This window comes from Dama dama, chromosome 20 (genome assembly GCF_033118175.1).
Source record: "Dama dama isolate Ldn47 chromosome 20, ASM3311817v1, whole genome shotgun sequence".
Classification (NCBI taxonomy): domain Eukaryota; kingdom Metazoa; phylum Chordata; class Mammalia; order Artiodactyla; family Cervidae; genus Dama; species Dama dama.
In genome coordinates, this window is record NC_083700.1 from 22644277 (window position 1) to 22661713 (window position 17437).

The 17437-nt window shown below is 36.6% G+C and overlaps 1 protein-coding gene across 3 annotated transcripts in view; it reads left to right on the forward strand.

The window, feature by feature from the left end:
- Positions 1 to 17437, forward strand: part of RNF115 (ring finger protein 115) — a 73051-nt gene that overhangs the window by 37078 nt on the left and 18536 nt on the right. For all 3 annotated transcript variants that reach the window (XM_061120979.1, XM_061120981.1, XM_061120980.1), the window contains one exon: positions 4227 to 4438. In XM_061120979.1, coding sequence (XP_060976962.1) covers positions 4227 to 4438 — 212 coding nt within the window. The remainder of the gene's footprint in view (positions 1 to 4226; positions 4439 to 17437) is intronic.

The window sequence follows — 17437 nt, forward strand, 5'->3', positions numbered from 1 at the left end:
ATGGGGAAACAATGGCAGACTTAGTTTTTTGGGCTCCAAAATCACCGCAGATGGTGACTGCAGTCATGAAATTAAAAGACGCTTACTCCTTGGAAGAAAAGTTATGACCAAACTAGACAGCATATTAAAAAGCAGAGACATTACTTTGCCAACAAAGGTCCATCTCGTCAGAGCTGTGGTTTTTACAGTAGTCATGTGTGGATGTGAGAGGATAGTATAGTATAGATGAACTGTAAAGAAAGCTGAGTGCCGAAGAATTGATGCTTTTGAACTGTGGTGTTGGGGAAGACTCTTGAGAGTTCCTTGGATTGCAAGGAGATCCAACCAGTCCATCGTAAAGGAAACCAATCCTGAATATTCATTGGAAGGACTGATGTTGAAGCTGAAACTCAAACCCTTTGGCCACCTGATGTGAAGAACTGACTCATTTGAAAAGACCCTGATGCTGGGAAAGATTGAAGGCAGAAGGAGAAGGGTACGACAGAGAATGAGATGATTGGATGGCATCACCAACTCAATGGACATGAGTTTGAGTAAACTCCGGGAGTTGGTGATGGACAGGGAGGCCTGGCATGCTGCAGTGCATGGGATCGCAAAGAGTTGGACACTACTGAGCGACTGAACTGAACTCCACTGAGAAGGCAGTGAGATAACATATTTCAAGTGTTGAAAGAAAAAAATGGCCACCTTGAAATTCTAAATCCAGCAAAACTGTCTTCAAGAATGAAGGAGATATTAAGGCATTCCCAGATAAACAATAGCTGAGGGAGTTCATTACTATATGGTTTATACCATCTATACAAGAAATGCTGAAGGGAGTCTTTCAGGCTTACTATAGACCTGTTGAGTTTACTTTCTGCAGTAGGACAGAAAAATACACATTTTAAAAATCAACCCCCTGTAGATTCTTACACACAGAAAACAAAACGAGAAACCTCTAGGTGATACAGTTGTTTTCTGTCTTGAAGACTGGTAAAAACTATTTTTTAAAAAAGCCCTATTATCAAGTGTTCACCAGGATTTGATACAGTGGAAACCCTTCAACTCTCATGGTGGATGTGTAAATTGGTTCAACCACTTTGGAAAACAATTTGGCATTAATATAGACCATATATGAAGTTGTATAGACCACTAACAGAAACTCCCTGTCTCTATAGCAGAAAACATATATAAGAATGTTCACACTGGCTGTTTGTAATGGCAAAAAACTGGAAATAGTATGTCCTTACGTTTATTGAGGGAAGAGAAGATTTTAAAAAGTGTGGCATAAAGTGTGTGCGAAAATAAATGTATCAACGTGGAGACAGAAGAGCAAGCGCTTTCATTAGGCACTTTCATATTAATTCATTAGGCACATTTTATTTATGGATGTGTATATTTGTGGTAAAGCTATTTAAGGAATGGTAAAGAAAAAATTGAGGGTAGTGGTTATCCCTGGAGGTAGGAGGAGGGAGGGAGAAAGGGTTTCAGTGGTTTTGGTCATATGAACTAAGAGATGGTTACATGACCATATGTTTTCTTTTTTAAAAATTTTAATTTATTTATTTTTACTTTTTTATTTGCGCTGGGCCTTCATTGCTGTGTGCAGGCTTTCTCTAGTTGACGGAGAACTGGGGCTACTCTTTGTTGCGGTGCACAGGCTTCTCATTGTGTTGGCTTCTCTTGTGGAGCACAGGCTCTAGGGCGTGTGGGCCTCGGTGGTTGTGGTGCACGGACCTTGTTGGTCCACAGCATGTGGGATCTGCTCAGACCAGGGATGGAACCCATGTTCCCTGCATTGGCAGGTCGATTCTTATCTCCACCAGGGAAGTCCTGTTTTATTTTCTTATACCTCATTTACTGTGTCATTTTACATGTGTCAAATACTATATATTATAATAAGAAATGTTAAAGACTATATAAAACATAAAACATCCATACTGTGCTATTGTTGAAAAGAATGATATGCCTTTGTGTGTTCTGAGTTATTCATTGGAAGCCTTTTTTTTTCCTTTCATGGCATTGTTTTTTTTGGAGGGAGGGAGAGTGTTGCTCTTTCCACTTGAAATCTGTTAGGGCACAAGTTCTTATTTGTTTTTTGACATCTTGTTAACTGCTGTATTCTAATCATTCCTAGAAAGTGATTGGGACATAGTACATGCTCAGTAAGTATTTGCTGAATAAATGTGTGTGTATGTTTATAAAACCTGGTGAATGTATGTACACATAGATATTTAAAGATCTGAAATTCTAAAGCTTTACCAGTGAGAATAGAGGAGTGTCACCATTGCTCTGCTGGCCCACCGTGAAAGCGCATGCTGTCAGATGTCACAGACTGGGTGTTCCACTGCCCCGTTTAACCCCCTCCTCAACCCCCCCATCATTTGGGGCAAGGGCTTTAGGCCATAATTTTAAAAGGAGGACCTGAATCCAAAGAAAGACACAGTCACAGCCTTTTATTGACTGAAAGGCTGGAAAGTGACTTAAATTTGTCATACCATTTTTTTACACTGTATTTTAATGTTTTGAAGTTTTATTTGCTTTCGTTTCATTTGGGTTTGTTTAGTTTTTGCAGTTGTTAATTTAGGACCTATTTTGGGGGATGATTTCTCAGAGGTAAACTAAGTCTTTTCATAAACTAAGGTAAACTTTTCATAAACTAAGTCTCTTAATATTTCTTTTCTAGTCATTGTGTGTATTCATCAGATAGTTCTGTCTCTATGTTCTGTCAGTTTCTATTAGTGGAATGGTGCCTATGTTCTAGAACTATAACAAACAACAACAACAAAGTCATAAAATATAAAAAGGAAAACAAAAGATAAAAATTTAACAATTCCCTCTCAAGAAAAAAAAACAAAACTGGAATTCTGCATACCAAATTAATCTCTAAGTAGTTCTTTGGAATTAGGGGTAGGGTTTGGTCACAGATGAGAGAATGGAAGCTATATTGTACTTTGTATTTTATATTCTGCACTTGCATTTTTATAATTTATATTTATTGCATCTTTTTAACTAAAAAGGGAGAAAGCATCTTTGAAAATAAAGCAGAAATTATAAATTGGAAAAATTAGCAAAAAATAACATTATTGACAAACCTAAACAAACCCCTTAACTTCAAGAATTGATGTGACAAATTATTGGAAGGTAGATTCAGACTAGAAATGGTCCTGGAATCAGCTTAGCTTAATGTGCAACTGAGCTGCTAACCCTTCTCTGAGTATTTCTAAAGGAGGCTGTTGCTAGTATGGGTCTCTGGAAGAAAGATCAGTCTGGGGTGGAGGAGCTGTGAGGATTTTAGGATCTAAGGCCATGTACTGAGTAGTTTAATATTTTAGTAACATACTAAAATACAATAAATAATGAGGTTCTTTTTATTTGATTTAAAACTTCAAAACAACATGAAAAGACCAGGATGTGACCAGAGTTATGTACTTGGTTGGATGGAGTGCAGTAAGTTGTGTTCTGTGGAACTCTTGAAATATCTGATGCCCAAATAAATAAAATTTAAATTATTTTAGAGGTAACTTGGATTTTTCCCTCTTACTCTTTGCTTAGTGATTCCTTGGCAAAACCCAACAAACCCCTTCCCCCTTGCCCCTAGACATGACTATCTCATGCCAATGCACTTTTAGTAAAAAGTGTGTACAATAGAATGGCCTTATCAGACCTTCTTGCACTGCTTTGGCACAGCTTTGACACAGATTTCTCATGCACCTTCTATAAGTTAAGTATTTTTATAGACATCTGTCTTCACTTTGTAGTGTTGATGCTTTTTTTTTTCCCCACAAGTGTATACATCCATTTTATTTAATCTTAGGTTATTCTATGGTAGAAATGTGGATGTCATTGTTATAATACACAAGGTTATAATGTTGATCTAGATGATTGATTGTACTTAGGACAGAAGTTCATGATCAACCTTTGGTTCATGTTTTTTATTTTAGTGTGGGAAACTGGTCAGAGCCGTGTGGCTATGAGCTCAGTATCAAGGTCTGGCCATTGGCTTCTTTCTATATGAAGGGAATTATTTCTTGGTATACAAAATTTTCCCCCTGTGCATACACTTGAAGGACTTCTCTTTTTTCCTCCATGAAATTGGGAAGCATACATTTTAAAAATTCGGAACTGCTGAATTTTGAAGTCTTAAAAATTAATCCTATCTTTTTTTCAATATTTTTTTCATCCTGTTTCCTCTGTCACCTTTTCTTGAAACAAGTAACATGTTGTTTATTTTTGGTTTTTGCTAGTTCTGGGACCGTTTGGACCCCACGATGTTTTTCCAAGATTTTAGACCCTTTCTAAGTAGCAGTCTACTGGACCAAGATAACAGAGCCAATGAGAGGAGTCACCAAACTCACACTGACTTCTGGGGTCCAAGTCGGCCTCCACGGCTGTCAATGACTCAGAGATACAGATCTCGAGGAAGTACTCGTCCTGAGAGATCCCCAGCTTTTGAAAGGTGAGTACTAAGTTGTTATTTAAATTCTTTTTAAGGGTAGTTTCAGTGAAGGACATATTGACATAATTTAATTGACATAATAAGATTTTCATACTTACTATCTTTGTGGACAAGATGAGAATATATGCAGAATGAAAATGAAGCCAAATTGAATGTCTGTACTCAACTAGTACCAGTTTAGCAATGATGATAAACTGAAGGATGATAAAACTAATGACATAGGTCTCTAGTTAACATTTTTATTAATATTTCAGATAAATATCTAGGTGATATGTTTATTAAAGTTTCAGAAGATACTGAAAGAAATAGCAGATATATTGGATAACATTAGGATTCAAAAAGACCTCAATAGATTGGAGTGATGGAGTTAATATGAAATTTAATAGGAATATAGAGTCTTGTGACCGCAAAACATTCACTCAACAAATACTTATTGAGTGTCTTTTATGTTGGGACACTTTACTGGATACTGGGGATGTGATGGTGAGCAAAACAGATAGTGGTCCTTGATCTCATGGATGCCATTTAGTAGGAATGATAAACACTAAATTTTTAAGTGTTTGCCATGTGCATAGCATTGTGCTTTGTGCTTTTTCTACTTATTTAGTCCGTGTAAAATGGTAGGTGTTGTTCCTGTGCTCATTTTGTTATTGGTCAATGGCTAAATCGTGTTCGACTCTTTGCAACTCCATGAACTATAGCATGTCAGTCTTCTCTGTGCTTCTCCTGGAGTTTGCTCAAACTCAGGTCCGTTGAGTCTGTAATGACATCCAACCGTCTCATTCTCTGTCACCCCTTTCTCTTGCCCTCAGTCTTTCCCAGCATCAGGATCTTTCCCAGAGTCGACTCTTCGTATCAGGTGGCCATGTGTTGGAGCTTCAACTTCAGCATCAGTCCTTGCGATGAATATTCATGGTTGATTTCCTTTAGGATTGACCAGTTTGATCTTGCTGTCCAAGGGACTCTCGAGAGTATTCTCCAACACCACAGTTCAAAAGCATCTATTCTTTGGCACTCAGCCTTCCTTATGGTCCAGCTCTCACATCTGTACATGATTACTGGAAAAACAGTAGCTTTGACTATACAGACCTTTGTCACCTAAGTGATGTCTTTGCTTTTTAATATGCTGTTTAAGTTTGTCATAACTTTTCTTCCAGGGAGTGTCTTTTAATTTCTTGGCTGCAGTCACCGTCCACAGTGTTTTTGGAGGCCAAGAAAATAAAATCTGTCACTATTCACTGTTTCCACTTTTCCCCCATCTATTTGCCATGAAGTGATGGGACCAGATGCCATGATTTTAGTTTTTTGAATGTTGAGTTTTAAGCCAGTTTTTTTGGCTTAAAGCCAGAAAAAGTTTTTAAGCCAACTGTCCTCTTTCACCTTCATCAAGAGGCTCTTTAGTTCTTCTTCATTTTCTGCCATTAAGGTGGTATCATCTGCATATCTGAGTTTGTTGATATTTCTCCCAGCAGTCTTGAGTCCAGCTTGTGATTCATCCAGCTCAGCATTTCGCATAATGTACTCTCCATATAAGTTAAAAAAGCCCAATGACAATACACAGCCTGATGTACTCCTTTCCCAATTTTTGAACTAATCTGTTGTTCCATGTCTGGTTCTAACTCTTACTTCTTGACCTGCATGCAGGTTTCTCAGGAAACATGTAAGATGGTCTGGTATTCCAGTCTCTAAGAATTTTCCAGTTTTTTGTGATCCATGCAGTCAAAGGCTTTTGCATAGTCAGTGAAGCAGAAGTAGATGTTTTTCTGAAATTCTCTTGCTGGAGTATAAAATTCTAAGAGAGAAATAGCTGGGTCAAAGGATATGACCATTTGAAAATTGATACTGTCAAATTGCTCTTCTGAAAGACTATAGCATTATATTCTTACCAACAGTATTTGAAATGTATGGAACATCCTTATCAAACTGTTATCAGTCTTTATCTTTCATGATCTGATAGGCAAAAATATGCTAGTAATATGTTAAATATTACTTTTTAATGTCTTTTTAATTTTTTTCATTTGATTAAGTTTATTTTCATATAATTATTAGGTATTTATATTTTTTCTTTAATGAATTGTTAATATTCTTTGCTTGGTTTTCCTATTACAGAATTAAAAAATTGTTTTATATGAGTTCTCTCTATGTAGCAAAGATCTTAATCTTTTATATATTGTTTACATATTACATATTTTAGATTTCATACCATACTTAGAAAGTCTCTCTCCTTATTTCATGATTTTAAAATATTCCCAAAAAATAAAAAATAAAAAATTAAAATATTCCCATCTTTTCTCCCAGTATTTTCTTATCTAGTACTTTTTGGTTATAATGGTCAGAACTCTTGTTATAAGCAATAGAGATTCACTTTAATATAACTTGAAAAAATTAGAATGTGTTGGTTCATATAACTCAAGTGGTTCTTGGCCATATCAGCATACGTACCAACATCTCTCCTTTTTTAGCAAATATGATATCATTTCTTATTATCCTGATTTATAACTTATTCATAATATAACCTATAAAATATATTAAAACATTTATGCCTATATTATTATTCTCCAACTAATATAAAAGAGAACTAAAAGTAATACATAAAAATATGTTTTTAAATTTATAAATACTTGGCTGTGACTGATTTGGGAGGCTGTGAAATACCAGATGCTTGCTTCTGTGTGTAGACTAAGAAAGTGATAGTGCCTTTCTGTCTGGCAGCAGCCATTAGGTAAGCCAAGATGGGTACTTGTATTAATACAAGTATTAATACATCCAGGAGCTATAGAGGAAGAAGCAGTAGACGTAATGCACTTCCTTCTCAGGGTACAGTATTGCCAGCTCTCAGAGCTCTGTGAGACTGCCTGCCCCACTTGGCTTGATAAAGTGCACAGACTGGGATACAAGGCCAAGTGAGATTATGTTGTATATTGGGTTTGTATGTATTTTAGTGGCTGTAAATGCACATTTCCTAAGGATGCATCCTATGGCAGGCCTGTCCATCAGGGTGTTAAGCAGTGAAAATTTGCTCAAAGCCTTCAGTCTGTTGCTGAGGAGAAAGCTAGATGCCATTGTGGGGCTGAGAGTCACCACGTGCAAGAGAATGAAACTGTCTTATACCATCCACAGACATTAACTCAAGATAGATTAAAGACTTGTACGTAAGACCTGAAACCATAAAATCCCTATGAGGTAACATAGGCAGTAAGCTCCTTGACATTGATCTTGGTGATGATTTTTTGGATCTGACTCCAAAAGCAAAAATGAACAGTGGGACTACATCAAAGGATAAAAAGCTTCTGCACAGCAAAGGAAATCATCTACAAAATGAAAGGCAAATAGCCTAACAGTCTGTTTAAGAAGTGGGCAGAAGACCTGAATAGACATTTTTCCAGAGAAGACATACAGATGGCCAGAAAGGACATGAAAGGATGCCAAGCATCACTAATCATCAGAGGAATACAAATCAAAACCACAATGAAATATCACCTTACACCTGTTAGAATGGCTGTTATCAAAAAGACAAGAAATAATAAGTGTTGATGAGGTTGCGGAGAAAAGGAAGCAAACCCCTTTACACTGTTTGTAGGAATGTAAATTGATGTAGCCACTGTGGGAAACAATATGGAGGTTTCTCAAAAAAATTAAAAATAGGAGGACTACTTTATGATCTAGCAGTTCCTGGGTATTTATCTGAAGAAAAGAAAAACACAAATATGAAAAGATAAATGGCATCCCATGTTTGTTGCAGCGTTGTTTTCCATAGCCAAGACATGGAAACAACCTAAGGAGCCATTGATGGATGAATAGATAAAAAAAAATTGTGATATACATATATATGTGTGTGTATGTTATTCAGCCATGAAAAAGGATGAAATTCTGCCATTTGCAACAACATGGATGGACCTTGCAGGCATTATGCTGCATGAAATAAATCAAAGAAAGACAAATATTGTATGATCTTATAGGTGGAATCTTAAAAAAAAAAAATTTCATTAACCAGGTTCATAGATACAGAGAACAGATTGGTGGTTGCCAGATTGATTTTAGGGTGGGAGGTGGGTGAAATTGGTGAAGGGTGTCAAAAAGGACAGATTTTCAGTTATATTAGAAATTAAGTTGTGGGAATATAATGTACAGTGTGTCTGCTGTAGTTAATAATGTTATTGCATATTTGAAAATTGCTAAGAGTAGGTCTTAAAAGTTCTCATGTTAAAAAAATTTTTAATTGTATGGTGACGAATATTAACTAGACTTATGTGATAATCATTTCACAAATACATACAAATATCAGATTTAAAAAGCTCTTTAATTTGTTAAAACATTTTCTGCAGATTGCTTCATGAATGCATTGGGAAATTTTGAAAATTAAAGTGCAATAATATTAGAAGACTCTTAAGTGATAGTGTGTTTAATAAGATAAACAGTTTTATCTTTTACACCCCTTTATTTATTTATTTTAAAATACATTTTCATGGAAATAGTTCTAAGGAGTAGGCCAGGAAACGGGGCCTGGGGGTGACATTAACATCATCCATACAGTATTTAACATGAATCAAAGCCTGACTGACAGCTTAATCCTGAGACTCTAAAGAATTAAAAATCATGTGGAAGCTCCTCATCCCTGGCTTTATAAACACTTTCATCTTTGCTTTATCTTATTAGGGAGTTATATGTCAGTGTTTAAAGTGCTGTGTGGTATGAGAGGTGTGAGATAAAGTCTTCAAAAGAGGGGTGTAGAAACTACCCCTGTAGATTTGTTGGTGCATATGAGGAAACCTACAGCTTTACTGAGGTGGTGCAGTGCTCTTCTGGTTTATTTTTAAGTAACTGTTTTATAGTTTGGCAAGGACAAACTTTCAAATTATATTTTGATTAGAAATGTGTAGAGTGGGAAGAGGGATCTCCTAACCTTTTGCCATGATTATATGTAGAAAAATAATGAAAGTTGACCAGTGCCCCTATTTTTAGGTTTAATCAGCATCCCATTTATATACCTGCTGCTTCTGAAAGGAGAAAAGTTTAAAAGAGTGCCACCATTTTTAGGGGAATTAAATAGAACTGTTGCAGAAGGGTTCTCTTAAAAATGAAACAAATCCTAGTTAACCTAGTTAGCTCAGTTGACCTCAGTCTTCATAATGCCTTTGAATTTCACATAAAAGATGAAGGCTTCTCATTGAATTCCATGTCTCCATGGGGTCTATGGAATCCTGAATTATATGCAAAGTAGTCAGTAGTGGTATTCACAATGCTATGTATTGAAAGTGATGGAAATTGGACATTAGGTAAATGAGGTCCACGTTTGTTTAAAGGTATATCATTGCTCAGTTCAGTTATCAATATAAGTTCTTATTTGCAGTCTTACTTTTTCTATAGCTATTTTTCTCATCCCCACTCTCAAAATCCTTACCATTCCATAAACTTGCCACAGGCCATCAATTGTGTCCTCCTTAAAAGGATACCACCAGGAATTCCCTGGTGGCCTTACGGTTAGGATTCCGAGCTTTCACTGCTATGGCCTGCGTTCCATCCTTGGTCGGTGAACTGAAATCCCACAAGCCACATGTGTGGCCAAAAAGCATACCACCATCTTCTGTTTAATTTATTCTGTTTGCATTATGTCTTCCAGTAGAGCAGGCATCTCTTTGCTAGGGTAAATCTGAGCATGTTGGAAATATAGAAGAGGAATTGTTCCAGTTCTTTCCAGTTCTGGATGTTTAGAATTAAGAATAGGTAATTTGATTTCAAAATCTTAAATGCTGATTTTCTTGAACCAATTTTTCTCCTGTTTTGTTCCAGAGTCTCAAAAGGCTCAGTTAAGTGATCTCCAGAAAATATGTTGCAGGCTTATCAAAGCTCTTGAGACCTTGGATTCCTTTCCACTAAAAAGAAATCTTAAACTGTATATTCTGATTATGTGTATAGATTTTTCAACTAAAGAATAAATGTCTATAATTTTTTAAAGAAAGAATATGATAGGCAGATGGTATGAGAGTGCAACATCTACCGTCTCCGTCTACCACAAACAGCGTTGGTAGAGTTGTGTGCATGTGTACGTGCTCAGTCGTGTCCGACTCTTTGCGACCCCCTGGACTGTAGCCTGCCAGACTCCTCTGTCCATGGGATTTCCCAGGCAAGAATACTGGAGTGGGTTACCATTTCCTATTCCAAGAGATCTTCCCCACCCAGGGATCGAACCTGTGATTGCTAGTGTTAGGATTTTCCAAAGTGGTGAAGACTTCCTGGGAAAGTGCTGGGGGTGGGAATGTATAATTTTCCCTTGATTTTCACTGTAGATGTGTTACTAGAAAATACAGTTAATTCTTAACAGACATTCCCCAAATGAATGTCCAGGCAGGATGTTCACAAATTACGTTTGTTGGAAGACAGTTCTGTGTTGGTCCTGGCTGTCTTCCCATTTCTTGGCAGGATGACTAGTACTGCTCCTTCCTATCTATTGAGTATGAATGGTACTACCCCATTTATTGTATCTAGCAAAACCATCTCTTTGGATTTCTCAGTTGCTGTGTGGGGGCAGTATTGACCACTGATGTAAATTAGATGTTCTTAGATGGATCTAAGTGGTTGGTCAGTATGTTATCATCGTCTGTCTCTGTCCTTTCTTTGTTGGCATCATTATTAGATAGCTCTCCTGTGTAAAATGATTGACAGCTAATGGTAGTTCCAAGTTTATAAGAACATTAGAGCATACATCCCAGTGGATATGTGCCTCTATCCACTTCCAGGGAGGATTTCTGTGTTTTGTGCACACACTTCTGGTACTGAGTGGTATTATTCTTGTGCATTTTTTGAGTTAATATGTCCCCTCCAAATATGAGTATAAAGTTATTTCACATTATCATTTATTGAATAATCCATCTGACTTGAAATGTTACCTTTGTTATGTATACAGTTTCATATTCATCTCTAGATTCTGTATTATGATCTGATATTTTTTTGGATGCCCCTATGCCTATGTCTTCCTGATTTACTTTCTATAGTTTTATAGTATGATTTGATACCTAGTAGTGAAAATCTATTTCATTACTATTCATTTTTAAAAACTGTTGAGTGCTTCTCTTATATTTACTCTTTCAAATGAATTTTAAATGTAATTTGTCAATCTCTGACCTCTCTTATCCCATTGGAATTTTGATTGGAATTTCATTTATTTGGGGACAGTTGATACTTTTTATAATATTGAAACTTCTCATCTGGACCCGTGACTCATGTCTCAATATGTGTGGTTCTTTTTTGATGTATTCAGTAAAATTTTATAGTTTCACTTAATTTTTAAACTGATTGTTAGATAGATTGCTACCCAACATCTTGCTCCTTAATTTAGTTGTCTTATTAGCTCTAATAGTTATTCATTTTATTTTCTAAGTTTTCTAGATTAACAGGTGTATCATTTACAAATATTGATCCTATTTTTTCCCTGTGTTTATGCCTCACTATTTTTATCTGTTGCATTGGCTTTATTATCAAAACAAAGTTACCTAATAGTTATCTTTGTCTTCTTCCTGACTTCAGTAAGAGTGAATTAGTGTTTCTTTATTAAACATATTTGCTTTTGGTTCCTAATATGTGCACTATCACATTTATTTTATTCCTGATTTATTATGGGCTTTTAATTGAGGATGGTGAGTGATTTTATCAAGTGCTCTTTGCAGTCCTGTGAAGATGACCCTTATAGTTTTTCTCCTTTAAACAATTAGTGCATTTTATTAATAGATTTTCTAACATTGAATGAACACTATGAATTCATCAGACTTTGATTAAAAACTACTTTGTAAAAGAAGCATTGATCTTTTAATGCATTGTTGGGGTTGATTTCTTCCTAATCTTTTTTAGGATTTTTGGGAAGCTGGTAGTTTTCTTGTATAATCTTTATCAGATTTTGGTATCAGGGTTATTTTAGTTTGGTAAAATAAACTGGGAAATCTTGCTTTGTTTTTATGGTTGAGAATAGTTTAAATCAGGAATTATCTATTTTTTAAAGGTTTGATAAAAGTTACCTGTAATTTTTATCTGGGCCTAGCATCTTTTGGGGGACCAGATCTGTTACAACCTTTTCAGTTATTTCTGGGATCAGTGGTTTAGGGTGGCATTTTATTCATATTTGTATTCCCAGCTTCTAGTTAGTGTCTGTTTTATAGTGAATACTGTATATATTTGTGTTGAATGAATCTTCTAGAGAAAGAAGTGGTAACCCACTCCAACATTCTTTCCTGGGAAATCCCATGGACAGAGGAGCCTGGCTGACTCCAGTCCATGAATTCACAAAGTCAGACACCACTGAGCACAAACACACAACACATACACTCTATGTTTGTGTTGAATGAATGAATAATTGTAATTATGTTTCTAAGAGGTAAATGGAACACATGAATTAGTAGTAGTAATAGCTAAGACTTTGTGCCAGATAGTAGTTTGAGTGCTTTACAGTTATTTGTTTAATCTTCATTATAACTCTGGATAAGTTACTATGAATATTCCATTTTACAGTAGAAACTGAGGCACAGAAAGGTTAGGTAAATTGCCTGAAGATATGAAGCCAGTTAAATATTGGAGCCAGAATATGGCAAAAATGATGATATTTGTAGTTGGTGGGGTTATGAATGTTTCAAAATACTTAAAGAAATTTTAATAGTGTTTTATAGTCTTCACAATTAGGGGAAAAAAAGAATTAAGCATTTGCCTAACTTTCTCAAAATTTTCCTTGTAAGGGACACATATCAGTGTGTCAGTAAGTAAAACTTAGGAAGTTTTAAGTTCAATTTATTTTTTCTTTTTGTTCATGTAAGTGTAAATGGAACACATCTTTGGGGCATATTGCTCTGCCTTCTTATTAGCAGGTCAACCCAGATTGTTCCACATAATTGTTATTATGTTACAGTAGTTATCATTACGCTGTTACCCAGTGTTTTGAAAGTACTGTACAATTTCATATTTTATAAGTTTTTTTATTGATTAAATTTTGGCTTGGCATTATCTTCCTGATAACAGTTTGTCCTGTTGATTTGAGAAGTAGTATAACTTTTTATCCTGCTTGTCAGGTTTTCAACCTAAAATATGTTCTCCTGAAGTTAACCCTAGGTTCTGGGACCATTGTTTACTGACCACTGCTCACACTCAAATTTTGAGAATTGACTTTTTTTGTTATTTAAAAATAGTAGGTTTATTTTGTTTTGTTTTTTGGCTTGGGTTGAAAAAAGAGCATTACCCAGAAATTAGCCACAGTTGTTTCTTGTTATGTAATCATGTAGACCTTTTACATAAGTATATATGTGATACCTACATCTATACAGTTGAAGAGGAATCATACTATACCTATTTTATAATCTCTTTTTTAAATCTTCATAGATTGAATATATTTTTCAATGACTATCTGATTGGGCCCCATCTTGAGGTCTCTTAAGTCATTCAGTAAGCGTTTGTGTATTACTGCCAAGTGCTATTCAGGATGTTGGGCATACATTAGTCAACAAAACAGTAAAAAAAGAAAAAAAAAAGATTGCCCTTGTGGAATTTAAATACTAATGGGAGATGACAGACAAGCAAAATAAACCTAATCAATAGAGTGTTAAACAGCAGTAAATGATATGGAAAAGAAAAAGGGGAGGGAGTTTGGGAGTGTGGGAAAAGTGAAGCTTCAAAAAGTATAGTCAGAGGGAGGTGGGAGAGGGGATCGGGATGGGGAATACGTGTAACTCTATGGCTGATTCATATCAATGTATGACAAAACCCACTGAAATGTTGTGAAGTAATTAGCCTCCAACTAATAAAAAAGAAAAAAAAAAGTATAGTCAGCAAAGGCCTTATTCAGAACATATTTAAATAGACATAAAAGAAGTGAGGGAATGAGCCAGGAATGTGCCAACAAGGAGAGTCTGATGTAGAGAGAGCAGAATAAGTGAGGGGAATAGTAGGAGATGAGGTCACAGAGAACTTGTTGGGGCCAGAGATCAGGAGGTGAGTCTGAGATCATGTAGGGACTGGTAGGCTATTATAAAGGCTTTTATTCTGAGTGCAGTGGAAGTCCAGTAGGAATTTTACAGTAGAGGAATGACATGGTCTAACTTACACCTTTAAATGATCATTGTAACTGCTGTGTTGATAATAGAATGGCGAGTGGTATGTGTGTGTACAAGGGGCACGGGGGCAAAGACAGAAGCAGGGAAACCAGTTAGGAGGCTGTTGCATTAAAGTTAGACATGCCAGTGGCTTGGATGAGGGTTAGTTAAAAAAAAAAAAAAAGTTGGATTCTAGGTAAAGATTGACAATGGGCATGATAGGATTTACTGGCAGATTGGATATGAGGTGTAACAGAAAGAAGAGTTAAGGATGACGTAAAGGTTTTTGTCTGAACAACTAGAAAAATGGAGCCACCATCAGCTAAGATGGGGAATGCTAGAAGGGACAGGTTTAGGGGAGAAGATCTAAAAGTTCAGTTTTGGACATAATAAGTTTGAGGTGCTTACCACACATTCAGGTGATGATGTTGAGTAGGGAGAAGTCTTGGCTGGAGATAAAACCCGTAAGTTGTTGCCTGTGTATGGTACTTAAATATAAAACTGGATGAAATTGCCAAAAGAGTCAAGATAGAAAATAGAAGAGCTCAGGGAATTGAGCTCTGAGCCCTCCTTGATTAGAAGTTTGGAAGGTAGGAAGAATAAGTAGAGGAGACTGAGAAGGGAGCTAGGAGGAAAACCTAGAGAGAATACAGCTCTGGAGACTTAAGTGAATACTCTTATCTGATTTTAGCATGTATCTTCCCTTCCAGACCCTGTGGGTTTATTTTTCTCTTCTGTGGGTTGCTAAAATTAAATACATAAACCTCTTCCCCCACCCCTTTTAGCTCCTATTACTTTAACAAGAAAGTATTTGTTTAAAAAAAGTTCACTGTAAGTACTGTGTATGTATCTATTGAGATAATTTCCTGACATCAGCTCATACACTTACGGGGGTCATCTTGAGCTGCTGAGATGGAACCTGCATCTCACTTCTGGAGAGTAAGCAGCCGATAAAGGCGGAATCAGCAGCTGATCCCCTGAGGTGTCCCTGGCAATTCCAAGTATTTATATAGGATCTGTTTTAGAGCCTCAGGGAACTAGAGTCTTTCTGTCTCTCTCTCAAACTTGATTATTACCACTTACTTATTGGTTAGTTCAAGTATGTGATTAACTGTTCTAGTCAGTCATCCCTCAGTATCTGTTGGAGGGATTGGTTCCAGGACACCCTGCGCCCCCTGCTGGTAGCCAACTCTGAGAACGCACATCTCTGATAGAAAACAGTATTTGTAAATAACTTATAGTACATCCTTCTGTATACTTTAAGTCATCTTTAGGTTACTGTAGCACTTAATACAGTGCTGTGTAAATAGCAACACTTTAAACAATGTAAATGCTATATAAATAGTTGATGGTGAACAGCAAATTCAAGTTTTGCATTTTGGAGCTTTCTTGAGTTTCCCCCCTCCCCTCAGTAGTTTGCAGATGCAGAACCTGTGGGTACAGAGGGCCAACTGTACAGCTCCCCAATTTTCATTGCACTTTGCTTTATTGCGCTTAGCAGATAGTGCATTTTTTACAAATTGGAGGTTTGTGGCAACCCTGTATCCAACAAATCTCTCGGTGCCATTTTTTCAACTGCATTTGCTCACTTCATGTCTCTGTCACATTTTGGTAATTCTCGTAATATTTTAAACTTTTTCATTATTGTATTTGCTGTGGTGAGCTTTGATCAGTGGTCTTTGGTATTACTACTAACTTGCTGAAGGTTCAGATGATGGTTAGCATTTTTAAACAAAATATTTTAAAATTAAGGTATGTGCATTGTTTTAGGTGTAATTTTATCACACACTTAGTGGACAACAATAAAGTGTAAACGTAACTTTTATATGCACTGGGAAACCAAAAAATTCATATGAGTGATTTTATTGCAGCATTTGCTTTATTGCAGTGATCTGGAGAAGGAAATGGCAACCCACTCCAGTATTCTTGCCTGGAGAATCCCAGGGACAGAGGAGCTTGGTGGGCTGCCATCTATGGGATTACACAGAGTCAGACACGACTGAAGCGACTTAGCAGTAGTAGCAGCAGTGGTCTAGAACCACACCTGTGATATTGCTGAGATATGCCTTTACTAGCAAGCAAGGATATACTAGTCATTTGTTGCTGGGTAAACAGATTATACAAGAATTTAGCAATTTATGATAGATAGAGTTATTGCTCAGTCGTGTCCAACTCTCTGCAACCCCATGGACTGTTAAGTCCATGGAATTCTCCAGGTCAGAATACTGGAGTGGGTAGCCTCTCCCTTCTCCAGGGGATCTTCCCAACCCAGGGATTGAACCCAGGTCTCTCACATTGTGGCTGGATTCTTCATCAACTGAGCCACAAGGGAAGCCCAAGAATATTGGAGTGGGTAACCTATCCCTTCTCCAGTGGATCTTCCTGACCCAGGAATTGAACCAGGGTCTCCTGCATTGCAGGAGGATTCTTTACCAACTGAGCTATCAGGGAACCCCATAGCAGCTTTTAACAACAGACATTTATCATTTCAGTTTCTGAGGGACAGGAATTTGGGAGCAGCTTAGCTAGGTGTTTTTGGTTAAGTTTTTCATGATGTTGTAATCAAAACGTCTGTAGTGGCAGCAGTATTCTGAATACTTACCTGGGACTGGTAAGATCCACTTCAAGATGGGTGAACTAACATTGCTGTTGGCAGGAGGCCTCAATTCCTCACTGTGTGGACTTCTCCATAGGACTCTTTGGTGTCTTCATGACTTGGCAGCTGGCTTCCCCTAGAGTAAGTGATCCAAGAGAGAAAAAGGAAGAAGGGGAAAACCATAATGCCTTTTATATCCTGATCTTAAAAGACAAATACTGTCACTTCAGCCATATTTTATCTGTAAGAAGTGAGTCACCAAGTCTAGCCCACTTTCATGAGGAGGACTATTAAAGAATTTGTGTACATGTTTTTATTTACAAAATTAAAAAAAAT